The 27,059-nt window shown below is 38.6% G+C and overlaps 5 protein-coding genes across 9 annotated transcripts in view; 2 read left to right on the forward strand and 3 right to left on the reverse strand.

The window, feature by feature from the left end:
• Nucleotides 1-593: 593 nt before the first annotated feature.
• LOC103133976 (olfactory receptor 52A1-like) lies at nt 594-2,872 on the reverse strand. Its single transcript, XM_007546006.2, has one exon. It carries the CDS (start codon nt 2,452-2,454, stop codon nt 1,528-1,530), a length of 927 nt encoding a protein of 308 aa, XP_007546068.1. The 5' UTR covers nt 2,455-2,872; the 3' UTR covers nt 594-1,527.
• A 3,231-nt stretch (nt 2,873-6,103) lies between these two features.
• ppme1 (protein phosphatase methylesterase 1) lies at nt 6,104-12,933 on the reverse strand. Of its 2 annotated transcripts, XM_007546009.2 has the most exons (14): nt 12,639-12,932; nt 11,228-11,321; nt 10,370-10,462; nt 10,209-10,266; nt 9,756-9,807; nt 9,339-9,493; nt 9,116-9,206; nt 8,742-8,807; nt 8,488-8,614; nt 8,280-8,409; nt 8,111-8,155; nt 7,967-8,031; nt 7,787-7,854; nt 6,104-6,485 (listed from the first exon to the last, which is right to left on the reverse strand). In XM_007546009.2, the coding sequence occupies exons 1-14, from the start codon at nt 12,722-12,724 to the stop codon at nt 6,482-6,484; spliced, it is 1,134 nt and encodes a 377-aa protein (XP_007546071.1). In that variant the 5' UTR covers nt 12,725-12,932; the 3' UTR covers nt 6,104-6,481. The 2 variants fall into 2 exon arrangements, with proteins under 2 accessions (XP_007546071.1, XP_007546070.1); XM_007546008.2 differs by having other exon boundaries at nt 8,280-8,614; nt 12,639-12,933.
• A 4,934-nt stretch (nt 12,934-17,867) lies between these two features.
• LOC103133978 (mitochondrial uncoupling protein 2-like) lies at nt 17,868-20,551 on the forward strand. 2 transcript variants are annotated; one of them, XM_016668370.1, is made up of 8 exons: nt 17,868-17,979; nt 18,085-18,216; nt 18,307-18,440; nt 18,523-18,730; nt 18,814-19,011; nt 19,089-19,190; nt 19,289-19,469; nt 19,752-20,551. In XM_016668370.1, exons 3-8 carry the CDS (start codon nt 18,315-18,317, stop codon nt 19,864-19,866), a joined length of 930 nt encoding a protein of 309 aa, XP_016523856.1. In that variant the 5' UTR covers nt 17,868-17,979; nt 18,085-18,216; nt 18,307-18,314; the 3' UTR covers nt 19,867-20,551. The 2 variants fall into 2 exon arrangements, with proteins under 2 accessions (XP_016523856.1, XP_016523857.1); XM_016668371.1 differs by having other exon boundaries at nt 17,875-17,979; nt 18,151-18,216.
• Nucleotides 20,552-21,076: 525 nt separating this feature from the next.
• LOC103133980 (mitochondrial uncoupling protein 2-like) lies at nt 21,077-25,960 on the forward strand. Of its 3 annotated transcripts, none has more exons than XM_016668369.1 (8): nt 21,077-23,064; nt 23,152-23,318; nt 23,533-23,724; nt 23,806-24,022; nt 24,092-24,289; nt 24,376-24,477; nt 24,552-24,732; nt 25,756-25,960. In XM_016668369.1, the coding sequence occupies exons 3-8, from the start codon at nt 23,599-23,601 to the stop codon at nt 25,868-25,870; spliced, it is 939 nt and encodes a 312-aa protein (XP_016523855.1). In that variant the 5' UTR covers nt 21,077-23,064; nt 23,152-23,318; nt 23,533-23,598; the 3' UTR covers nt 25,871-25,960. The 3 variants fall into 3 exon arrangements, with proteins under 3 accessions (XP_016523855.1, XP_007546074.1, XP_016523854.1); XM_007546012.2 differs by having other exon boundaries at nt 23,173-23,318; XM_016668368.1 differs by lacking the exon at nt 21,077-23,064 and having other exon boundaries at nt 23,071-23,318.
• The window catches only part of dnajb13 (DnaJ heat shock protein family (Hsp40) member B13), a 3,215-nt gene continuing 2,020 nt past the window's right edge, over nt 25,865-27,059 (reverse strand). The window contains exons 6-8 of the mRNA XM_007546011.2: nt 26,642-26,755; nt 26,372-26,448; nt 25,865-26,177 (exon numbers count right to left, since the gene is read on the reverse strand). Of these exons, the coding sequence (XP_007546073.1) occupies nt 26,012-26,177; nt 26,372-26,448; nt 26,642-26,755 (357 nt within the window). The 3' untranslated portion in view covers nt 25,865-26,011. The remainder of the gene's footprint in view (nt 26,178-26,371; nt 26,449-26,641; nt 26,756-27,059) is intronic.

The raw sequence follows: 27,059 nt of genomic DNA on the forward strand, positions 1-27,059 counted from the left end.
AATAACAAAGCACAGATAAACAGCGAGGAAATAAATGAACTCCTGAAAGTCCAGCTGTGTTCATCTGCTCGATTTCACTCAGAAGTGTATTTCAGTCTTTTGAAATCAAGTTTTAAAACATAGTTTTAGTTTTTGTCTTTAGATTGCTATTGCATGTTTGTTATCTTGTTTTTATGGTATATAGTACAGCACTTTGGCACCTTGGATGATTTAAATGTACTTCATAACACTCACATCAGCAGGTTTCTTTACTAATTGCAAACAATGACCAGTTATGGATATGTTTTACCAATCAATAACATAAAATCAGAAAATTTAAATAGAGTTTAACCTGTTTCGCTTAAAACATCAAGTCAAGCTGTTCCCCTTCACTTTTAAAAAAAAAAAATTATGTTTGAAATATATCAACTAAAAAAAAAATGAGTTAAATATTCTAAACCTGTTTCCACAGATAGCACAAACATTGAGATCTAGACTTAATAAATGATATTTACATGGAAGATTTCTGCATAAATATTACATTTCTCAACATTCAAACACAGAAACCAAACAGACGTGACAAAAATAACACATTTTCACACGGTTCCATTTGAGTCTATTTTATTTTTAAAAGGTAAAAGGAAATAACATTTTCTTTTTCTTTTTTTTGATAAGTTGCACAAAGCAGAAGCAGATTTAAAGGAAAAATAAAATTTGACACAGTTGAAACCAAATGTTTGCGTAAGCTGTATAACGCTTTCAGGGATAAAAAAAAAAAAAACCTTCGTCTTTTGAGACGTCAAAAAATGAAACAAAAAATTGAAGTATTTGGCTACAATGGCTGTCATTACATTTGGAAGGAAAATGGTGAACTCTTTTTTTTTTTGCAGCAAGGGGGACTGGTGTACTTTACAAAAATAGATGAAATCATGAACAAAAAAACATTGCGCGGAAATTTTGACAGCAGCCAGGGAGTTCAAATTGCAAATTTATGCACAAATAGGGTTTTCAAAGTGGACGACAACAGCAAGCCTGTCTCCAAATTAGCTGTAAAACTGGTTAATATCTGCCAGTTGTTTAAGGCCTGAACTGAGTTCACTTAAAAAAAATGTGTGGGTTGAGCTGAAAATGTGTGTATGAACGAAGCAGCTTTTCAAAACAGACCCAGTTCTGCCAGGAGAAATGGGCCAGGCATCCAGAAAGCTATTGTGAGAATCTTGAGGAAGGACAACCAAACTGTTTGACCCGAGGGGTCAGGTTTTTAAGGCAACTGCATCAAATGCTAAAAATAAATATACTCTGTAAAGATGTGAATTTGAACAAAAGGATAATAAAGAAATCTCTCTTTGTTCTTGCATTTGCAAGTCATACAATGTATGCAAACATGTGGCTTCAACCTATTTCTTGTTAGTTTTTTTTTAATTTTTGTTCAACTCTTTTTAACTTCAGCAAAAATACTCGGTTTTTCTCCCGTTTATCTAAGAAAAACTTCAAAGCACCTTTTCACACACTATGCAGATTAAGGCATGATTTATTCCCAATTAGCGATCAAAACTTGGGATACGGCTCTACTGAGGATCTGTAGCCGAAGGTAAAATAGTATTTGAAGACGTGTTTGAACGTCTGATCTTTAAGGCCGTATAAGAGCGGGCTCAAGAACTTGGGGAAAATGATCAACACTAAAAAGAGCATGTGCTGGACGTAAAGAGCAACAGCCGGATCCAAGTTGAACAGGTCGCTGGAGTTGATCATGTTAAACAGGGTGGAGATGAGGTACAGGCACAGCTGGAGTGCATGCAGGATCACAGTTTGATGCGCCACTTTGGCCCTGCGAGCGCAGGAGGAGCCGCACTTCACGGCCACCAAGGTCGCAATGTAAGTGTAAATGATAATGATGGTAACCAGGACGAAGTTCGCCACTGTGAAAACCTGGTTCACAATCACGTAAACCTGCAGGTGAAACACCGTCTTTTTCCTGCAGACCTGTCGAGCGGTGAGGCTTCTGTTGCCGAGGCTGAAAAACAGACAGAGCTGCGTGACGGAGTCTAAAGAGGCCGCGGCCCACATGACGGCGATGGCGCCACGCGTCACCCTGGAGGTCGCAATAGCGGCGTGCCTCAGAGGGAAGCAAATGGCGACGAACCTCTCCAAAGACATAACGGCCAGGTTGATTGGGGACATCTTCACGGTGATGGCCGCGAACTGGATGACGAAGATGCAAGCGCAAGTGATGATCCTGACCATGGTCAAAGCGAATATGTAGAGCAGCGTGGTCAGTAGGACCTGGAGGAAGTCGGAGAAGAGCAAATGGCCGAACAGGATGTAACGGGGTGACTCCAGAAGCAGGGGCTTTTTCACCAGGGCGTACAGCATGACGCTGTTGACGTACAAGAAAAAGAGGCACGGGAGCACGGTCAGCAGAACCCTGACGGATACATGGATATGGATCATGCTTTGATCTTCCGTACCATTCATGCCTGTGGCTCCAGTCCAGTTTTCTGCAAATACAGGACAAACACACACTGATCAACAACCAAAAAATAAAAATAAAAAATAAAAAAATAAAAATCACATTGGTTTTGCTCAATCAGGTCAACTTTCTGAGCTGTGGATGCAACACGAGCATCAAAATGCACGACTTGTTCTCACATGTGGATCAGTTTCCTGAGAATTCACCAGGCCATAAAAGAGATGGAGAATTTTGCACGATGGAGACGCAAAGTTCAATTTACATGCACTTACCCTCATCAGTGGTAAGTTTGTAACATTTAATTAATACACTCTGTAAACAACCTTTTTAACCTTTTTTTCCCTCCTAAAACCTTTTTGGGATGAGCACTATTGACAGAAATGAACTGATGATGTCACAAAAATGTCATCAATTTAGTCAGAAAGTCAGATTTCTCAAAATCAAATTAGAATAAAAACCTGACCTGATTGAGAAAAATAGATGCCAGTTTTGGATCCAGCGGTGCAAAAGCAGTACTAATTCAGTGGAAAAAACATAGACAACTTCCAAAAAAAGCTTTTTTTCTTTTTTTTGTAATCCAGTGTTATCAGTCCGTAACCAGCACAGCCCATAAACCCAGTAAACCAGCACAAAACACAATTTAAACCCATGTTCTGATATGGAACAAAGTCACAAAATAAAAAGTTCAGTGATTCATGTCAGCTAAATAAAAACAAACTGCGCATATGCTTTGGACACATCACTTACCCCGCACTGGTTTGTCCTGACTCCTCTCCTGGCAGTGATGTTTCAGAGGATAAATATAAGAAGAGAATCAGACATTTTTTTTTTTATAGATAAAGGATGCTTGTCCTGACATCATCACCCCTCTGAATTTACCAGCCAATCAAAAGTGGGTTTCGTTGCTGTGATGAAATAGTTGCTCCGTTTTCAGTCACACTTTTGGATTACACAATGAGCAGGAGCACAGCAGAAAATCTATGGCAAAAATGTCTGACGAATAATCAGAGTTGCAAAAGTCTAGTTAAAGTCCAGAAGTCAGCATGTTGAAATGTCATGACCTTATCAAAAGCAATGCTGCGAAGAAGAGTTGGAAAAAGTTCCTCCACAACGATGGGAGTCATATGAAAAACACCTTCCACTAAAGGCTGGATTAAAGTTTTGTACCTGAGAAAGTTCAACAGGATGTCAAACTCATTTTTATATCGGGCCGCTTCAAGATGTCGCCCAAGGGCCGGTTACAGCGAAACGTAGTGATAAAACTACCGATTAACAAACTGGTAACGAGTTATAGCATTTGATGAATATGTCTTGCATATTTAACATACTTTCACATTGTAATTCAACACTGTGCAAAAATCTGACTTAATTTTTATGGCGTTGTAAAACAGGGTTGTCCAAAGGGCGGCTTGGGGGCTGTTTGAGGCCCTTGGACTGAGTTTGTGTGGCCCCTGAAAGTAGTTTGAAAATGACTGAAATCTGATCCATTTGAATTGACTTTTTATTTTTTAACCAGGATGAAATTATTACCATCCTTTTCTCATAATGGAAAAAAAGTTAGGAGCAACACAAAGTGTTTACCTTTTTAAAAGCAGATCCACGTTTATCCAGAGATTTTTTACCGACTTTGTTGCACCAAAATCAACTTTTATTTAATTTACTGAATTTGGCTAAACGCTGAAAGCATTTTAAAAGAAAGCGACCCTAAATTCTGCTTTTGTAGCAGAGAATACATTTGTCAAAAGAATTTGAAAACAATATACCATTCTTTAAATATAGCAAACCTGCAAAGCATTTTTTAAAGTTTAGAATCAACAATGAATAACCTCCATCTTCTACAAAAAACTAAAAGAATTCACTACTTCATTTGCTTTAGTTTTCATTCCCATTTTTTTGCCCCACGTGACAAGAAGCTCCAACACCCCTGTGTTAGAGTCTTAAGGGCCAGATTTGGCCCGCAGGCCTCAAGTTTAACCTTAGAGATGTGGAATAAGTCAAGTGATTTCTGGGGTTTCACAGGATTGTTTTAAGGTGTCGCCCTTTTAGATCTGTGAGTCCCAGCTTGTTTGGAAATGGATCAGGGTTCAAGGTTGGATCAGGGTTTCCATGTTCAAACTGGATGAAGGAGCTAAGATGAGGCGAGAGGGTCTTTGTTTACAGCTGGCTCCCACATGATCTCCTCCAGGATCAGACACCAAAACTAGACAGATAAACCAACATGTCAGGTTTGACCTCAGGCTGTTGCTTTAAATCAGTAAATTACAGACTGAACAAAAAAGAAAAAGTAAAATAGCACAAACTGGGTTAACGACCTTCAGTTAAAAAGGGACAAAGGACTTTGGGACCTGAGATGAAATCTTGGCCTGCATTTGATCCATGGATGTTAAGTCTATACGCCTCCAGCAAGCTGCTCTTCTTTGCCTAAATAAATGATCTCCCTTCTTGTAGAGATGCACCAATCAGATCTTTACTGACCAAAATTAAACCTGCAGACACAAACGTGGAACCAGTTTCCCTCTGGTGAAAAATCATCTGTTGTGGTTCTGTAGAGCATGCAATGATAAACTGATTCCATAAATAAACCAATGAAAAATTAACTGTGGTCACAAATTACCAACAAACATTCATTCTTATTCATTTATTACAACTTTTGATTTCAGTCAGTTTTGTGGTCTCCATATCCAGTTTTATTTTGATAACCCATTTATGCTTTCCATTTATTTCTTGTATACTGACGTGTGTCTGTTTTCAAACAATTTTATTTTGTTTAAATTTAGCCTAGATAAAAGATTCATTTAATCTGCTTGTTTCTTTAGTGACCACCATCTCTGAAAATGTTACAAATACAAATCCTTCAAATGTGCAAAACATTTTTCAGCCCTATAACTGAGCCTTGAGGCACGCCACAGGCAAGAAGTATGAGCCCAGCTGGATCTGTGTTGACTTATTCAGGTCATGTCTGTTGAATTGTTTTACAGGATGAAGTATTTAAAGTAGGAATATTACCGGAAGAGCCAAGTAAGAGAGGCGAAACGCATCTTGGGAGGATTTCATAAAGTTTTTCTGTAAAGCAAGAGAAACCCATCACACTGTGGTCTAAAAACAGTTTAATGTGAAAACTATTCTCTGGAAAGCCAAAAAATGATACAGCTAAAAAAACAAACAAACAAAAAAAAAACGTTAGCCTCAGTAACCAACAAAACTAGTTCATAGATTCAAATTATAAAATATTCTCCAAGGCTGTTGCCCTTCAGAGGCTTGTTATGAGTCATTAATTATTCACGTGTTTTTATTTGACATATTAGACGTCTGTCGTCATGCTGGTCCACAGAGGGACAATTAAAACCCGTTTTTGGTCCCCAAAGTTTGACACAAGAACAAATAATATGTAGTCTGTACTTAAGTTCACAAGCATGCAAGTCCTAATTAAACAATAATTTACTTTCAATATTTTTGGCTGTTTGAAAATAATGAATGGAAAAGTCATGAGAAGTACATTAGAGAGCCAAGATATTGAACTAAGCAAAAAGTGTATTTTAAAATTGTCAAATTAAAACTGCAGTTACTATTTACCAAATTAACTTAAAAATGTAAACATTTTTAGACGGACCTCGACATGGCTACACTGATTTTACTGTCATTAAACACATCCAATAAAGTGTTGAACATATTTTTATTGCGTCCGTTTTTAACCATTGCCATTATAGTTCAAACTAACACTTCAGAGACAAACATCAACAGTGAATTAATGATGCAATCACTCAAAATAAAACACTAAAACAAGAGCTTTACATTTCAGAGAATAAAAACAAAAAATGGGAGTACAAAGAAAAATAATCAAATAGTGTTTAAAAGATAATAAGGCAAAGCTGAAAGGCAAAAATATCTACAGAACCAAAGCAGCAAAACAACAACAATTATAATAATAATAATAATGTAATATTTTTCTTAAATAGCTTTCAAGTTCCACAATGACTGCAATGAATCTTGAAACATTTCTTCTACGCCTGCTGGCTTCATCAGGACAGGAAGTTAGCTGGAAAATAAAATAAGACATTATAACACATATTTACAGTAAAGCTCAGACACTGTAAAACATTTACCATTGTCTGTTTTTTAAATTTAAAAACAAAAGCAATACATGTAGGAGCCCCAGCCTTTTCTCAGAATCAAAGTTGTTCTGTACAGAATATTTTGCAAAAACACCTCGGCCCAGAAACTCTGTAGCTGAGGCAAGTCAAGGCAGAACTGTCACTATAGATTATTGACTGCCATTTGTTGTAACTCAGGTGATCAATATATTTTTTTGGCTTTGAATATCAGGTCAGGTTTACTACTAACACAGAAAGGAGTAAACCAGTAGTTTGAGATGAGGGCCAAACTCAAGTTGAAAGAAAATGAAAGCAGAAACATGATTCGCAAAAGATGCATTTTTTTCTGTTTTAAATTCTCCTTCAAAATAAAATCTGTCTGGAGTAACTGTGCTTAGATTTGCTCCAGTCTTGATTTTGTGATCGCAGGGCCGAACGAAGTCATTCAGAGGGACAGAAGAGGCCCTTGGGCCTCACTTTGCCCTCTGCATGGTTTTGTTTATTCATAAGCAAGAGTAGCTTCTGTTCTCCACGGTCCCTTTACAGAACCACTGATGAATGGCGTCAAAGACCCAATGAGGGCCAATAAGTCAGAACTACCATTCGTTGAGGTCATCAGTAAAGTTGGCTACAATAATCACTCAGCCTTTTAGCCAACATATAAACATCTTTGATGGTTTCATCTGTTCACGTTGCTGTGAGTCTAATCCCTGAATTCTGCATCTGTGTGGCTTTAAATCTGCAGCAGGATTTTGAACCAAGCAAGGCGCCCGAGTCTCTAATGAGCCGGGTTATAAACGTTTTTCAAAGCTGTCAAAAGCCGACGAACGAGGCCTATAGGATGAGAACAGCAGCTTTATGTCAGTAGAAGAGCACACAAGGGAAGCTTAGGAGGCTGAACGTGGAGCTGCTGATGAGTCAGAACAGAAAAAGTTGTTTTTAAAGCATTTTCTGTGAGGTTCCAGAAGTTTTCTGCCGTTTTTCCAGCATGTTTTCCTGATTAGCTGCCTGCATGCGTCAGTGTAAAAAAGCCGACATTAACTTGACTTAACTCTTTTTTTTTTTTTTTAATTAAATCCAACGTGCAGAGAATATAAACAGGATCAAACTGTAACAAATAACTAATACTAGTTACTTTTAAAATAAGTCTGTTTAGCTGCTTGAAAAAAAAAAGTATAGAATAACCAATCCAGGATTTAATTGACCAAATAATTGAAAAAACAAAACAAAAACAAAGTTCACTTACCACAGAAATCCTTCCTTAAACTCAGTGAATTTGTGTCGGACCATAAATGTTGCTAGAGCATCTGCTACCTGACAAAAGCGAACAAATAATGTGAATTTGAGTGAAACGGCCTGAACTGGTCAAACAAAACAAACACACAAATAAGCCTCGTATGTTTCAGGAACCATTAAATACTCTTACTTTCTCAGGTGCGTCCTCATGAACAGCATGGCCACACTGAGGGAGGACCTGCATCTGAAACTTCCCTGTGGACAGATATTTTTTTATTTCAGCCAAACTCAACCAACAATACAGTTACAATAAAAGCGCCTCTTTTTGTTTTACCTTGCATCTGTCCAATAGTGAGATCTTTGTCAAGCCGGTCCACTCCTGTAAAAACACACAAATCGACAGAAACATCTCTTTAGATTAATCATATAAATAGTTTTTAAAGAGGCAAAATACCCTGAAACTAAATTATACAAGATAAAAATGTAATAAAAGGAGAACAAACCTGCGAGAAGCAGCAGTTTTGGCACAGAACAGCTGAGAAAAAGGGCTGACAGACCTCTGAACCAACCATCCCAATATTTTTCCGTCTTTGACAGCTCCACTCGCCAGGTGTAGAAGCTTTCCTTTTTGACCTGGAGGGGAGAAATCATCTTTATTTTTAACAAAACAATGGCTGCATAAAACAGAAAAATCACCAGGGGAGACTGAACCTCTTGGTCGTCCTCCTTCATTCGTTTTTTGTTCGATTCTTCTGCTCCTCCTTCTTCCTCCTCTTCCTCTATGATGCCCTCGCCGATGCTATTAGAAACACTTGGATTGTTGGCAGACTCCTCACATCTGCGCAAGTAAAAATAGAGGGCGGTCAAATACCCGTTACAGAAATTTATGGAGTACTGAATGTGAAAAAAAAACAAGAAAAAAAAAAAAAGAAGAAAAAAAACAAGAAAAACAGTTCAGTACATACTTTTTCACTTGGCCTCCCATGGAAACTCGAGCAGATTCGATGTTTCTAATCTGACCGCTCTTCACGCTGAAAACAAAAGAATAACTAACTTTAGGGAGTTTTTCTAAAGAGGATTCTTTGTGGATTTATTGGAATGTTTTGGGTTGCAGGATCAAGTTCTGCTTCAGCTTTGTTTTGTAAAAATGTCTCAGATTTTCCTCTGAAATCCTCGGACTCGCGGTGGAATCCGTGGCTCTTCCGGCTACGTTTCCATAGTCAGCATGAGGTTATGGACATGCTCTTACACACCTCCCTTACCTTGAAGTAGGCCTTCTTACAACTTAAACAATAAAACAGAGGAGATTATAGTTTAAGTCCTAGTGCTTGTGACTTACCTCCACTCTATGGCATTCTCCAGAGACTTAAACGTCTTTGGCCGACTTCTGAGGAAATTCTGCATACTGTTCAGAGCGTCCATTGCCGTACCTAGTGGAAAAGAATACATTTCACTTAAAGGCCCGTTTTTCATCTGCTAATAACAAGGAGGGCTGAAATGGACAAATCTGTAAAAGCCTGCTAAACTTTGAGGCAGCCAAGTGGTTAAAAGCAGTAGTTTACCTTCTACGACGTCGATGACACAGAGACCCAGCAGCGATGGGACGAGGTTCGCACTGGCTGTGTGAACAGCGATGGCTCCGCCCATGCTGTGTCCGATCATCATGATGGGAGGGGGGCTCTCTCCATACAGCGCCTCCACCACTTTACCAACATCCCTTTAAAGAGAACAACTAAAGGTTAGGATTACTCAGAGGTGTAGAGGAAATTATTGATTATGGAAAGAAATCAAACAGCCAAGATTGATCAACTCTAAATGATAAATTTAAACTTTAAAACACCTTTGACTTTCACTGTCCTGTACTGGTTGTTATGATTAATGGCTGGAACTTTATATCTGCTTGGATCCTCGGTGGTTTTATGCAACTGATGCAAATGGGAAACTTTTCTGCACTCAACACACTTCTTAAAAACACTTACTTTGCCATGGTGTCTGCAGAGAGATCCTCTGGATTTTTAACTTTAGTGTCTCCTGCAAAGAGTGACAGAAACAGGTTGCAGAGCGGCAAGACTCGCTACTACTGAAAATGCATACCTTGTTAAAAATGGACAATTATGCCACCAAAACTAGAACAGAAAGCTCATTATAATAAATTCACTGAAGATAAAACTACTAAATGCTGAATGACAAGCACAGTATGTTTTGTTCTCTATTATTTTCTAGACAAAAAATAAATAAAAAATGTTTTGGTTTCCACATTTTTTAAAAACATCAGATCCCAACAGCTAATGAAATAATTGAACTCTAAGAAAAAGTCAAGACTGACATTCTGCAGCAGCTTAGACAACGAGGAGGCATTTTAAACTCAACTAAAACCACAAGAAACTTCCAGATAATTAGAAAAGTGTTTTTCATAATCAGTGTTAACAAACCATGAGCTCGAAGGTCCATGGCCACCACCCTGCAGCTGATCCTGCTGCATATGACGGCCTATAAAAACACATGTAACATTGTCGCATTGTTTTCCCACCATGCTGGTCTGTGTTTAGGTATTTAGACAGCCTGTAACGGCAGCAGTGTTAATCAGACTCACAGTGAACACGGCCCAGGACAGCGCGGAGTGGCCGCCTCCGTGGAGCAGCAGCAGCACAGGACCGCTGGAGCCGCTGCAGTAAAGTCTGAAAATGTTCTGGGTGGTCAAGGACATAAAAACAAATGCTGTGCAAGTGATTAAACAAACACACAAAAGCAACAAAAAACAAGAATAGCCATGGAGTTAGTTTATTGTGAGAAAAGAGGAAGAAATTCTTACACACATGAACTATGATGTTTTAGAGAGACACCATTACTGACAGAAAATTTTACATTCACACTGCCAAACAAGAAAGGATTTATTGGGAAAATAGTCAAGTGTGACTGCTGCTGGTGTGACGGATGTGCCATTACTGTCCTCCCTTCCCCAGCGATGAGCACTTAAACAGCTGTCTCCTCATCCTCAGCATCTCCTCCCCTTACAAACATTTGTGACAACAAAAAACAAAAACAAAACAAAGCTCATCCTTCTAAGGAGCTCAGTGAGTTCCAGCATGGTACTGCGACAGAACGTCACCTGTGCAATGAGTTAGTTCATGAAAATAAGATAATTCAGTCAACTATTAGCGGGACCGTAGCAACGTGGAAGCAATTAGGAACAACGGAAACTCAGCATGCTGTGGTGCAAAGCGTGCAGAATTCAGCAACTTTCTGGAAAGTAAACACACACATCGCTCTAAACTTTCTGTTCCCTTCAGACTAGCTCAAGTAGCACGTAGGGTGTCTTATGGAAAAGGGGTTTGATGCTGGAGCGGTTGAATGCAAACCTGACATCACCAAAATGGCAAATGCAGTGGGGTTAAGACAATTGTCACATTTCTCTGATGTAAAGGATGAATCAGGGTTTATGTAAGGATATATCTTTGCCGTTTTCATTCTCCACTTCAACATCTTCTATTGTTTCAAAGTACTGACTCCAGAGCAAGGGGGTGAAATCTCTCTTCCGTCCAGGTCTGTGTAAGAGAGAAACAAACACATTTTAAAAGAAACCTTCATTTGGCACACCCGGATAATGTAGCCAAACTAGTAAAGCATTAAGACAGAAGATAAAACACCACAAAATGAACGAAACCAGCAATCTAACGTGTTTTATGTAAAACAAGAGGCAACGACAACAAAATGAGAAATATAAATGCTCTAAAACTAAGCATACCGTAAAAAAAATAACAAAATGTGCATAAATATGGAAGTAAAAAAGTGATGTTGGTTTGAAAGTCAGAAAAAATGCAATTGTGACAATGATATGGAAACATTACAGTTGGACATAAAAATCCAAAGAAACACATTAAAAAGTCTGAATTGTAGTTAAAAAAACAAAACAAAAAATAATAAAAATATTAAAACAAAGTAAATAAAACAGAGGCAAACTACAATCTACAAATTTTCAAACAAGTGCTAAAGTTTATTCAGCCAAAAATAAATGCATAATATGCTAATAAATAAAATTGAACTCAAAGTTTTATTTTTTTATTTATTATGTTGTCGAAAAAATCATGTGACTCATAGGTAATTTCTACAGACTGAAGAGGAAGGATAGATGAATACATAAAGAGATTATTTAATCAACAGACTGAAGGTTAAACAAATGGATGATTAATAAGGATGAATGCATGTTAGTTAGATCTACAAAAATACGTAGCATGAATGAATGGTGGATGAATAGATTGGCAACAACTGGGTGCATAGATGATAGGACAAATTAAAAACAGATGGAGGAATAAGGAAATGGAGGAAAACAGATTATGAACAAATGCATGAATAGATGACCGAATTACGAACAAAAATAATAGATGGGCTATGAAAAAAGCCTAGAAATACAATACGCATTTCATAATCCATTTAAGTGTAGCATTAAATCAAATTCTCTCCTTTCAAAAAGAAACCCGGGTAAAAACAGAAGGTGCTTAAATGTTTACAGGGTGACAGATAAAAAACTGGTGCAGTGAGCCTGTGGGCTGAGGGAAGTGCAAACACTGCAGCTAGCCATGTTGGCAGTCAAGTGTCACCTACATGCCGATGCAAACCTTAACACACCCGTCAACAACCTTTCGGTCCTGACAATAGATTTATGAATATAAAAAACAATAAAGGACCTGAACGAATCGTGTTTCACAACAAACTAGAGCCGCGGCTAACTTAGCCTGGCTAACGCTACGAGCTAGGTCCAACTTTCGGGTGTAGAAACGCAAGCGCGTTAGTTTAATAGTAGGTCAACTTAAACAGAACATTTAAACAGCGCGAAATCCGATGCAACAAGCCAGCTGACTCACCCCATTTTCATCTTGGACCCGGACTGAAAACCACCTGCCATAGGGGGTCTGGATGCTAGCAGGTTCAAATGCAACTGCTTCTCCATGCTGTCAGCAAAGAGCTGGCTTGTGTCAGGAAATGTTTGTGATGGTCTTCCTCTTCTTTAGCCGCATATGATGTTTTTCCTGACAGGAACACCGACTTTAATGACACATTACATGAGTTGCGTTGTTTAAATTAGCAACCAGCTAGCCACCTTCTTCTCAGAGCGTTTCTTCGTCTTTGTTTTCTTTCCCACCGTCGTAAGTGAATAAGCTGGTGGGAGCTTTACTGCCCCCTACCGGTCATAAAATAAAATAAAATAAAATAAAATAAAATAAAATAAAATAAAATAAAACATAGCATACACAAAAAGAACTCTATAAGATATATGCATATAACAGAAGAAAATCCACAAATTTGTTTTTTTTGTGTGCAATAATCAGAAAAAAAATTATTAGCTAAGTATGTAATATTGCATTTCAATTTATATATTTATTTATTTTTACTGAAAAGATGTTAAAAACCACCAGTGGGTCCAGAGATACATTCTAATGGCTGCATTGACAAAGATGTTCACTTCTAGTCTATGGGTCGGCATGTTTGATATATATCAACTAATAACACTTAAAGTGACACACAATGTTAATTTAGATTTTATTAATTGCTATATGTATATAACAGAGCTTTAAAATTGGACACTGTATCCTTTACTTGCTTGGATGAGCTGCTATGAATAGAAAGCATTTTGTTAGTTTTAACAAAAAACAATTTTTTGTTAAAACTAACACAGGTGCTGCTCATGTGTTCTTTAATTACATGCTTTAATGTAGAATACCACAATGGTGACAGAAAAATTTTATTCAGAACAACACAGTGTCTATTAGTTAATAAAATGTGGCTTTACAAAGAAGGCATGCCAGACTTTTTGGATTTTTATTTGGAAAGAAAATATTCAAAAGCAGAGATCAGTTGTTTTCCACAATTATTTGTATTGGTCTATAAAAATCCTATATATATGTATATATATATGACAAAATGTGGAACAGTTTGAGGGGTATTAATACTTTAGTAAGGAACTTGAAGTATTTTGAGAATTATTCGGCTTATTTTTCCAACTTTGAACACAAGGTGGCGGTATAATATTCAGTCATTAAACAATCAACTTCAGCTGCGTTTTATAGAAAATACTTTGTACATTTAGGGCTATGGTGTAGATTTACAGCTTTTAAAAACAGAATTACTAAATCAAATTCACTGAAACTGGGTTTCAAATGACCTGGACTTGCTGATTTATAATAGGAATGTTTTGATTATTGTTTAGTTCAACACGCAACTGTGTTTTTAAGGCAAAATAGAGATACGTTGATCAAATATAACAGATTGAGGGTTTTAAAAGTGCGGTGATAAAGGTAAGACTGTGAAGAAAAACTGGTACTGCAGTAAATGAAATGAAAACTTTTAAATCAATTTAGATTAAAAAAGAATGTGAGCTTTTCCACAAGAAATGGAGCATGACTATAAACGCAAATTACTGTCTTGTTCAGGGTGAATGGAAAATGTACAAAACTTATCCACATTTTTAGACACAAAGATTTTGAAATATAAACAACACAAGCAAAACGTTTTGCAGACATCAAGATATGTGAGCTGAAAGTCATTATTTACAAATTTAGTATAAATGCGTGGTTTTGTTGTGTTCAAAGGATTCATTTATGTGGTCTTTCCGACTTATTTAAATCTTGTTCCAACTTCAGACATATTCTCCTGGTACCACATTGCTGTTCTGGGGCGGTTCTTTTCCCCTTTCAGTTTTTCTTTATCTACCAGAGACTGATAAAATCGGAAGTTATGACTGTAAAACTAACATCAGACTGTTTTTCCCAATTGTTTGACAATCTGCGTTACCATGAATGTAAATAAAATTTGCATCTATGAAATATTAAAAACTTGTTAAAGTTACAAATTTGGACTTAATTTGGAGTAACTTTATCAAAGTTATGCAGTCAACACATTATGAAATGTATTTATCTGTCTCAGATTGAGGGCAACACAACGCAGCCCAGGGAACATTAAGGGTTGGCGTAGTTGAGTTCATGGTTGCATAATGGGAACAAGCCATTGGTAAACAAGTTTCTACACTGGAGACTCTCATTGACATCACCGAAAGGAGAAGCAAAGTGACTCAGAAAAATCTGTTTCTAGACTGTTGCAATATTCCAGAACTCTGTGAGAAAAAACCTGACAGAAGCTGCCTAAAGAGATCACTTTTCTCCTGGCGTGTCCTCATTGGCTCCCGGTCAAGTTTAGAGCGGAATTAGAAAGTCTGCGTGCAAACTCGCAGTGACCTGCTTTGAATTTACGAGCTTCACTTACTCAAAGGGAAGGCAGAACCTTCAGTTTTCAGGTGTGCAAATAGTTCACTCTTCATGGTGTCCTGCTGAGTGATGATGACGCATACTCAGTATTTTGATGTTATTGATCCCCCATTTTATATTTAAAAGCAATGTGGCGTCTTGGTCAGAAATGTTCACACTCCAGTGAAAATACTAGCTTTTTTGCAAACAAAAAATACATTTATTGATGCAACGATTTACGAAAATCATGCAGGATTTAGTCATGATGGTGGTGGGTTGTTGTAAAAAAAATTAAAAAATAAAATTAATTACATCTAAATTGCCGCAACAGTATTTAATTGAACTTAAATGTCATGATAATAATACTAGATAAGTTTGCTTCTTGAAGCAACTTAATATTTATCCAGCTTATCGGCTTAGATCAGCTTTCCTGCTCCTCGAATAAGAACGTTGTGAAGCAAAAGCTGCCATCCTAACTCATCAAAAATAACGAACAAACTGCTGAGACATTGCTGGTATGCAGGTCCATCTGCTGTCAGTAAAACAGCTCTTCATCGATGACTCGAAACGCCTGGTGTCACAAAAGAGTTTATTGAAAATGAATTGGTGCTAAAGAATTAATGAAAAGTTGGAATGGTTTAGATTTCTAATGATCAGAAAGATGATGCATTTTACTCTGTCAAATAAGAACAAAAAATAAAAAATAAAAATGAAAATAGGGCAAGGTTCACATTCAAATGGGTGTGTGTGGATGAAAAAATAAAGTTCTCCCTGCCAGAGCCCTGTGTCCCACTAACCTTTAAGTGACGCAGTTATCCTAATAGAGGAGCAGTGTTATGATCTTTATTTATAGAGCAATGGGAATGATCTCTTTCTCAGAAGCGAATCGTGTTTGTGGCATTCAGCGTGCCAGGAGAGCGCGGCGGTGACAGGAGTCTGAATGCATAATGTCGTTTCATGAGGCTGCAAGGGAGGGAAGCGATGGGAGGGGCTTCAGGCTGGTTGAAGCCGGACTAGTGAGGTGTTTACTGGCCAGACTGTGCGCTCAAAGGTTACCTGAACCCGTGTCCTCGAGAAAGTGTGAACGAGGAAAGCAGATCTCTGTCCCTCCTCAACATTTCTTCACAAAGGATGTTGAATGAACTGGAACATCACAATGCTGTCTGGGTTTATTGTATTTTATTTTGTCCTGAAACCTTATTGAATGTGTGCAGAGAAAACTTTCCCCTTAATCTTATGCATCATTAAGTAACTAACCTTTATGGTTCAAAAACAGTAAATATATTATTCGGTGATGTAAACGGTAGAAAAAGGGTGACTTTATTGTCAAAAGACGTGTTTACAAAATAAAGCTGAAGGATTTTGAGAAGCTCATCTCATGGTATATGAAGTCATCCCATTTGGAAAACAAATAACCTATGGAACATTTTGACATGACAAATATTTTTTTAAATGTGTCCTGTATTTGGCATTTCAGGCATGCCGTATTTAGAGGATGGCTGCTCTGCAAAAAAAAGACATCTTAAGATTGCATCCTGACACGTCGGATTACTATTAGATCAGAATAAGCTTTATTGGCATTTTATGCGATAAACTAAAACAAACCAGAGCCTAATTTTAAAGTAGGAGGAGTACAATAATAATAATAATAATAATAATAATTTTATAAATAAGAATCTGAACTGTTGAAATTAGGTCTGTACTTTGACTGGGCCGTTCCAACAGATGAACACCCTGTGATCGAAGCCATTGCATTGCACCTCTGGGTGTATGCTTAGGGATGTTGTCCAGCTGACATCAAAATCAGTATAATATGTAAAGCTAACTTACACACAGATGGACTGTCACACAAATCCCGAGAAAATACATTAAAGTTTAAGATTACAAATTGATAAAAATCAAAAAAGTTCTAGGCGTAAGAATAGCTTCAAAAAGTGCTTTAAAGCTGCAATATTATATATAATGAGATGAAACACTTGCAATTCGAGGGATCAGAATAATGCTGCCTCATGTAACAGCAATTATATCATCAGATATTTGTGAGGGCACAGTTGTCTGCTTTTACATAAGCCTATCAAGACCCAGCAGCTGCTGTGGAAAGTCACAAAGACACAAGCTATTCTAACCCTTCGCCTCCCAAGTATCTCCCCTCTCTTAACACTTTCCGTTCTGCATCCTGACTTTTTGTTGGCTGCAGTTAACATAATTGGATGGGATGTCGAAGTGATTGCACTCAGATGTGGCATCCACCCACAGTGGTCCATTTTTAGGATTGGCTGAGGCAGAAGCAGAGCCGCTCATTAACGTCGGGGCGGTTTCGTAACTTTGTCCTCATTGGAGGGTTGGTGAAATTCCAAGATCTCCTGAAATGAATCAGAATTTTCTTGTTGGGCACCAACATCATGATAGAGCATGTGCCTCATTAAAACATTTAGAGTACACACCTCTGAGCTTGATAGGCTGTGCAAGTAATCCAATGGAGAAACGGTACACTCTGTGACGTCTGTCCTGAAATACGAGCTGGAATGTTTACAGTTAATGTGGAAATTTACTGTAAACAACAAGCCCCGGATATAGAGTTTCAATTTTATACATGCTTCACATTATTATTATTATATATAAAAAAAAGTTAAATTAAGTTTAGAAAAATGCCATGAAAATGGTGTAAATGTCAGTGAGTGCACATCAGTGCCAGTCCTTTATAAAGACATGTGTGGAGTCAGATCAACAAGAGCTCAGATATCCTGCTGTGTCACAGACTGGTACACATGACGGTCAAAAAACAGGTGTGGACAACTTGTTGGGCTGCCAACAGGTCATGTGCAAAAGGTGCCTATAAATTGAGGAACCGTCTCCATCCTCAGAGAAACAGTAAGCATCCAGCAGGACGTACTGGACTAAAGATACTGAGGAACTTATCATTTTGCTTTTAATTGGATTAAAATCTTAAAGGAAAATCTTCAAGGTAAATGTCATATGCTAACTGACGCTTTTAATCAGTATAACAGAATGTTAAATTTAGTCTAAATGGCTTGAGACGCTCACACTGACGATTACTTGCCTGTTTTAGTGAGCAGTGGTATGCTGGCTGGCTCACTTCTGAGAAAGTTTATGGCCAAAGGCTTTTCAACGACAGAACCCTTCCCAAAGCCCTGTCACATTCTTGAGAAAACTTGAAACTTCTCCGCATTATTTTGTAAAGGTAGGCACAACCACTTAACGCAAGTCTAAGGCTGCAACTGAAGGAACACGGCATTAAGAGCAAAGGTGTCCGTTTTTGTACCAGTTCCAGAAATAAAAATGGTTGCAGTGAAGCCGACCGACATGGTGCCCTCTGCAGGCATCAAGTTCTTTGGAGCAGGCACGGCAGCCTGCATTGCTGACCTCATCACCTTTCCTCTGGATACGGCCAAAGTCAGACTGCAGGTAGATACACCTGATGTAGCCATGACTCTAGATGTTTTACTTATGTGCTGCTAAAGACTCATAAACGCCACAATGCTCCCAGATCCAGGGCGAGTCTCAGAAGGTTGAAGGATCCAGTGTGGTGAAGTACCGGGGTGTGTTCGGAACCATCAAAACCATGGTGCGCACAGAAGGAGCCAGGAGTCTTTACAACGGACTGGTAGCCGGTCTCCAGAGGCAGATGAGCTTCGCGTCCGTTCGGATCGGCCTTTATGACTCCATGAAGCAATTCTACACTCGAGGCACAGAGAGTGAGTTTTATGTATTTTAAAAAGGTTGAAAGAACGATGCAGTTCGTATCGGATTAGTAGGTTCTAACATCCTTGCTGCTCAGGTGCTGGGATTGTTACCCGACTCATGGCGGGCTGCACCACAGGAGCCATGGCTGTGGCTTTTGCACAACCAACAGATGTGGTGAAGGTGCGTTTCCAAGCCCAGGTGCGAGTGGCCGATGGCGAGAGGAGATACAACAGCACCCTGGACGCCTATAAGACGATTGCCAGGGACGAAGGAGTTCGGGGACTCTGGAGAGGTATTGCTTTTTCACTCAACATGTTACTTCCACATATAAAAAAACACCACAGGTTTGAACAATATTCTTTCTTCCAGGCTGCATGCCAAACATCACCAGGAATGCCATTGTAAACTGTGCAGAATTGGTCACCTACGACATGATCAAAGAACTCATTTTGAAGTATGACCTAATGACAGGTGAGCGAAAGAAGCAATCGACTGACTGCCATCGTTTGAAAAGTCCTAACACACAAATCCTTGTGACAGGAAGTAGCTCATGTTCTGTTCTCCCACAGACAACCTGCCTTGCCACTTCACAGCTGCCTTCGGTGCCGGCTTCTGCACAACTGTAGTGGCGTCTCCAGTAGACGTGGTTAAAACACGGTTTATGAACTCAGGAAATGGACAGTACGCCAGCGCCATCAACTGCGCTCTGACGATGCTGAGAAACGAAGGACCTGCAGCTTTCTATAAAGGGTAAGAGCTAAAAAGAAAATTAAAGATGCATTTTAAGAACTGCTGGGTGGAAAAACCAACCAAATATGGAGAAATTTGGCATCATTGCCGTGGTTGGGTCTGGTGTTATTAAACCTAAACAAACTTGCTTTCTTCTCTAATTTTACAAACTGGGTGTAATTTTATTCTGCTCTAACAACTCTGGCTTTGGGTTAAAGAAATATCCCAGCAGTTTTTGGAGTGTAAACATAACACAACATCCCAGCTCCACCTCCTTAAATTCCCCTCCTTTGCTTCTTCTAGATTCATGCCTTCTTTTCTGCGTCTTGGATCTTGGAACATCGTCATGTTTGTGACCTATGAACAAATTAAAAGGGGTATGACCAGAGCACAGCAGTACTGGGAGTCGCCGTTTTGATCGAAGCTCCTCGGGGACTTTTATGGCAAGAATGCGAAGATGCAAAAGTCATGACAAGCAGCGTGATGCAGTGAGGAAAAAAGCTGGAAGTGGAGAAGTGGTGGGGAAAAAGGTCCTAATTGTCGAGTTAGGTGGTGATCTGGCCTTTGAGGACAGGTACTGCACTTCATAACCTGTCAATAAAGACTTGAGTGAAAAAAGAATCAGGAACATTCCTGCAAGACCAGGAGGATTCACAGATTACAGCACAACGATTCATCAGGATTGATATGACCAGAGCTTCCATTACATATCAGTATAACTGAATTTTGCTCAACAGGATATCTGATGATGTTTATTTTTTTATGTTTACAGTGATGAACTTTCCAGTCAGGTCGACAGCACTGTTGCATGAGAACTGATATTTGGAAGAAGTTTTTCCACAAGAACATTGACCATTTCACTTTTGTGTTACCTCCTTTGTCAATATTGGCAAAAATGTTTACACTGTTGCTTTGGGTGTAGATTGCCGACTGTAAACACATTCATGTTTAGTTGCATGATTTATTGCTGGCCAATGGGTCATGAAATTAATTTTGCACAACGCAAAAGCTAAAAATGTCAAGTAAAATTTTGTCTGGAACGTAATTATATTTCAGCTCTGTTAGTTGTGCACTTTGTCATTAAACTAGAAATGGGAAAAGAATTGCACTGTTAAATAAAATCCTACATGATAATGGTAAGCTTATGTCTCCGCTGTTAACACTAACCATTGGAGATCCAGTAATATGTGACAAATCTAAAGTTTCTGAAGTTACAAATTATTTAAAGATTTCAAACTGCCACCACCCAAAAAATATCGACTGTCCATAAAAAGGCATGAAGTCTGATCAGGAAAGGGTTTGGTATTGGCTACATTGAAGAACAGCAGCATGATCTATTTTCACGGCTGGGTTAGTGAGATACGTAGTGGGACAGCGCCATCTTACAGCGATACATGTAGGACAACATGTACCCGAGCCCTGGGTATTAACGCTGCACTTCGCAATTCTCAGATATCACATGTCTGCTTCTTCTATATTTGTCTAATGACTGCTAGCCTATCTGTATGAGACAGACAGTACAGTTCAAACAAATATCACTTAAAAATTAACATTAAAAAATAACATTTGAAGTCTTTGGTTTGTCATATGGAAACTTTCTTTATAGCTTTTTTGGGGGGAGGGCATTCTATGTGAGAGAACAAGTAGAGCATAATTGTGAAGTAAAGAAAAAACGTGATTTTCAACTTGTGATGTACGTTCCAGAGTGACGGCAAAGCTCAGGGTTGATGGGAAGAAAACCTGTAAGAAACTGCAAGACTCGAGAGAGAGAAAGGTTCATCTTCTTGCAGCACGTTGACCTTAACCAACCCAATCCGATTTATTTATAAAGCACACTTGAAAACAAAAAAATGGTTCACAAAAGTGCATCTGAAGAGTAAGCAAAAAGAAAAGCAGATACATAAAACAATGCTAGACAACACAACAGTTCATACAGAAGAAGAAGCAACTAATGTTGCGTCAAACGCCATAGAAAAAACATTTAAGACGGCCTTGCATACTTTGGCAACCTGTTCTATAACTTAGCTTTAGCCTCGTCTTTGGAACGGTCAACAACAGCTGGTCAGCTGACTTTAGAGACTGCAAATGAGAGTACGGGTGAAGCAAGTCCAAGAGATAGCGTGGATCGAAACCATTAGGACATTTAAAAGGCAACAAAAGAATTTTGAAATCATTTGTCTCACAGAAAGCCAGTAAAGAGCAGCGACATCAGGAGTGACGTGTTCTGGTCTGTGCGATCGAGTTAGGAGACGAGTAGCTGCCTTCTGAACAAGCGGGAGGTGAGAGAGGGGAGTTGGTCTGACCCTGAAATATAGCGCACTACAAAAGTCAAGGCAAGAGGTCAAAGAAAAAATCCTCCCAAGACAAAATTGTCTTGATTTTGGAAATTTGTCACATTGAAAAAAGCTTGTATTTTTACCACAGATTTGACTTGTGTGTCTAACTTAAGGTTGCTGTTCAATTTCACTCCAGTATTTGTGGCAGTGGATTTTAAATATGGAGTCAAAGTGAATTATTAATATCTTAAATATGAAGCCAGAACTACAACTGAGTGGATTAGATCAAAGCTCATTGAGGTGTTAGGATGTCTTAATCAAAGTTCAGGCATAAATTAATTGAGGATTTGTGGAAAGACTTGAAAGTTGCCATTCACAGAATCTCCATCCACTCAGACTGAGCTTGAGTAATATTGCAAAAATAATTTTTGCCTCTATGTGCAAAACTAGTGGAGACATAATACAAAAAGATTTGCAGCTGTAATTGCAATGAAGTTTGGTTCTACTAAGTGTCGACTCTTTGCAGGTGAATGCACACAACAGTTTTATCTTTAAAAAAAAAAAAAAAACATTAAAAAGAATTAAAACCATGTATAATCTTCCTTCTAATTCTGTACTAGTTTTGATTACCTGCCACATAAAATCCCAGAAAAAAGATTGAGGTTGTAATGTGACAAAATTTCCTTGGATATTTATAACAACTGCGGACTTAATTAAGATTAATGACAGAGTGGTAGTTAATCACTAGACAAAGCAGAAAGAAAGAAAGAAAGAAAAAAACCTGGAGGAGGTTTTTGACTGAAACTGGTGGCTAGACGATTATGGGTCGAGACATATGGCTCCAATCTGGCGCTCCCTGTGTTTTTGTATGTTCATCATGACTCAGCACTTACTTAATAGTACACAACACTCCCATCACTAAATGGCTGACTTAAACAAATTGTACATCTATATATAAAAAGAAGAAGTAATAATTTAGATTTGTTGTTACTTTATTTTATAAAAGTATAATGAAGAGCCTTGTTTGCTAAAGTTACAATGTTATGTGGAAATTAAATTAGTAATACAGACAGGAGACAAAGCTGCTGTAAAGTCTACATTCATATACAAATAGACTCAGACGGCGTTGGTCAGCCTCTTCTGTCTGATTGATCAGCAAACATTGTTCCTGTAAGATACCACAGAAAACACGTGCTGCACCATTATGTAACAGCATCACAGCAGTATTTAAAGAGGCGTGCGCTCTCTCCATTTCTCTCCACATTGCTGCACTTTTCCCCAGTCATCGCTTCAGATCCGCCTAAAGACGCATCTTAATCTTAAAAAAATCACATATAAAGGTAATTTTTTTTTTCTTTGTTTGAAATATTGGTCTGTTTTTGCACCTTTTTTTTAATTTTGTCAAACTGTTGCCCTGCTGCTCTCAGACTTACACTTTGCTCTGTCAGGACTCAGAGTATGATTTTAGCTGACACCATTTCTGCAAGATCTTCTATGGAAAAACAAGGAAGCTGGTTTATAGCTGGAACAAAGTTCAGCCAAAGAGACACCTTCAGAGAATCCTGACCTTCTGTGTTTCTGTCGCACTGCAAAGGTAAGAGCAAAGCTTCCCATCTGTTTTGTTTAACACATGGATAGATGAAAAGTAAGAGTTTACAAGTTAAGGTATTACTTGCATCAGAAAGATGCATCCCTTATCACTAGAAATTTGTGATGGAAATTCCATGGAAATTCGTTAAGTACAAAAAATATTATTCTGCTTGGCAGTGTGGAATAGATTTACTAATGGAAAGTCTGTTTTATTTCAGATTTTTGGATCAGATACATGTCCAGCGTTGCCATTTAATTTTAGTTTTAATCCAAAGAAAAAAAAAATGGTTGGATTTCAGCCAGTGGATGTGCCTCCAACAGCAGCTGTAAAGTTTGTGGGTGCAGGAACTGCAGCCTGCATTGCCGACCTGCTCACCTTTCCCCTGGATACTGCCAAAGTGCGGCTGCAGGTATGTTAACGCTCTGCATCTTTAAGCTTAAACGCCTTATTTTGTTCCTTATTGGGTTAGCCAGTGTGATTTCTTTCACAGGTCCAAGGAGAGGCCAGCATCTCTGAAGCGATTGGGAGAGTTCCTGCAGTAAAATATCGGGGTGTGTTTGGGACCATTGTCACCATGGTGCGCACAGAGGGGCCTCTGAGTCTGTACAGCGGGCTGGTTGCAGGGCTCCAGAGGCAGATGAGCTTTGCCTCTGTCCGCATTGGTCTCTACGACTCTGTTAAGCAGTTCTACACGAAAGGATCTGATCGTAAGTTCCTGCGACTCAAAATATTTTAACTTAAGAAGCCCCGAGTCAAAAATTGTATCAAATTTTTAGACGTCGGCATCGGCAGTCGTCTGCTTGCGGGATGTACCACAGGAGGGATGGCTGTGGCTCTGGCTCAGCCCACAGATGTGGTGAAAGTTCGCTTTCAGGCACAGGCCAGGTCTAATGAGTACGCAAGGCGCTACTGCGGCACCATTGATGCTTACAAGACCATTGCTAAGGAGGAGGGCATCCATGGTCTCTGGAAAGGTTACTTACGCCTAAGAGATGCTGTCTTAATTACTCCTGTTTATTTTATTTTTATCTTTTTGACAAACACGCGTGTGTGCACTCAGGCACAGGCCCCAACATCGCCCGCAACGCCATCGTTAACTGCACAGAGCTGGTGACATACGACTTCATTAAGGATTTCCTCCTCACCTCCACTCCCCTGTCTGGTAAAGTAGTGGCTTTGGTCCAACGTGAAAAACACTGGTGTGAATCTGGAGCTGCAGCTTCCTGTACTCCACAGACAACCTGCCCTGCCACTTCCTATCAGCCTTTGGCGCCGGGTTATGCACAACTGTGATCGCTTCCCCAGTGGATGTGGTCAAAACCAGATACATGAACTCTGCTCTGGGCCAGTACAGCAGCGTCCTCAACTGTGCTGCTGCCATGATGGCCAAAGAGGGTCCGCTCGCCTTTTATAAGGGGTAAGGCAAGACTGTAGAGACTTTTCTGAAAGATTCACCATATGAAGGAGAATATAGGGGGTCAAAAATGCCACAATCAGAATTTGAATATTTAGATTTTTAAGTAGTTTAAATAAAACCATCAATACATTCAATAAAAATAAATATATACAATTTATATATTTGTTTTTATCTTTTTGACAAAAGATAAGTACTTTTATTGAAAGTACTTACAGTTTTATTTAAATTACTTAAAAATCTAAATATTATGCTAATTCTGATTGCGGCACTTTTGACGCCTGATATTCTCATTCTTATGGTAAATCTTTCGGAAAAGTCACTTATTTAATAAGTCAGTTGTTTAATAACTGTTTACATGTGCATATAATTTTTAATTACATAATAAATGTCTAAACCAACACTTAAAATTGTAATTCCGTTAATGTTAATATTCTTTAAACTTATTCAATTATCTATTAAATCTTATTTTATTTTCAGTACTATGTGAAATAATTTAAATTGTTCCTATGGCTCATGTAAAGGTATTAAATAAATCTGATTACTTTACACACCTTATCGACTTCAAACCAATCGCTTTGTTTGTAGCAGTATAAGCCCCGCCCTCTAGGATTCAACCTGACAGATAAAATAAATTCCTGATGACAAAAAGTCTTAATTTGCTCAAATAATTCTAAACGCTTTTGTGAACATAATCCATATTTATTTTGTTCATTAGAATATTAAATATTTTATTTCAATATAAACTACTTGAATGGGATATTTAAGTAGTTTGTGGGCGGGGCTTGCGCTGGTACGACTACAGATATTTGGTTTGCAATCCAAGGTGACAGTTTAATTGACTTTATGGGTCTCTAGATCTACAAAACATACAGATGTTTGTACCAGATACAGAATTTATACTGTGATCTATTTTATAAATGTTTATCAGCTGACTAATTCACTGCATTGTGGTGTTTTTGGCTCTTGGTGGCTGTAACAAAAGGCTGATAAAGCACAATGTTTTTCTGTTTCCTCCCGATTTAGCTTCATGCCATCGTTCTTACGGCTGGGCTCCTGGAACGTGGTGATGTTCGTCACGTACGAGCAGCTGAAGCGAGCTTTGATGGCGGCGAATCACAGCCGAGCAGCTTTATTGTAACCACTGAAGCTTACCTGAGGGCTGCTGTTGGAACACAGCTGCCTTCCATTTAGCTTTCTTTCAGTGAACACTTCAGCTCATACCTAATGCGATAAAAAAACCTTTTTTTAAGTTTCTGGGAGTGCAACACGTTTCGCTAAACTAGGGTGAATATTGCAGATTTAGAGCTTGTTTGATCAGCTGCTTGCTGTCGGCGCTGAGCTTTTCGGGAAATTCAATGTCAAAGGTGAGGATGAGGTTTCCTCTCTGGGTCGGATCCTGTGGCAGCGGCATTCCCTCTCCACTCAGCACTTTTTTGTACGACTGGCTGGTTCATCATCGGGTGGGGGAAAAAAGGAAAGTGGTGCTGATATTAAAACATACAGTTGACTGCAGAGTGGCTGTATTTTTAACACCATGTGTGTTTGTTGTTGATCTTTGACCTCTAATAAGAAACTACTGCAAAATCCAGAAGAATAAATGAATGCCGTACGGTAGGCTTTTACACAATAAAGCACTTACTGCACAATGTCATTGATAGGAATGGTGAGCAGCTTGTCATCTAGCGTCTCCACAACCACAGAGAAGCCAGTCAGGGCCTGTTGGGAGAGGAATATGTTAACACTGCAACTGTAGAGCTTCTTCTGATTACTGCATTGTTCCTACATATCAATCACTGTTCCTTTGCAGACAAATAAAAAACTGATATTTTCATATTTGAAGGAAGGAAAGAAAAAAAAAAGGAAGAAAAGGACACAAGTATGGCAGACAACAAACAAAGACATGACTCACCATCTCCAGAGAGATCCTGGCCTTGTAGAGGAGGTCGCTGAGCTGTCTCGTAAACAAATGATGAGGCTTCTCCCGCACTATAAACACAATGTCTGCAGGGATGCAGTTTGGTCCCTGCAGATAAAACACAACAGGATGACTGACCTGGTCTAGAAGGACGACGACGCCTGGACGAGGAGTTTGAATTTCCCCAAATCTGACCTTTCCAGATTCAAGATTACTTTATTCATCCCCACAGAGAAATGATTTTGTCCAAATATCACAACAATACAAAAAAACAAATCGAGTTAAAGCACAACAACTTGTTCATATATGGTAAAACATGACAATGTGTATATATGAAATCCTAAAAACGATTTTCAACAAAGCACACTTGTCAGTGGCTATAATACTCAACATATATGCTAAGAAATTATAT

This window comes from Poecilia formosa, unplaced genomic scaffold (genome assembly GCF_000485575.1).
Source record: "Poecilia formosa unplaced genomic scaffold, Poecilia_formosa-5.1.2 Scaffold14, whole genome shotgun sequence".
Lineage (NCBI taxonomy): Eukaryota > Metazoa > Chordata > Actinopteri > Cyprinodontiformes > Poeciliidae > Poecilia > Poecilia formosa.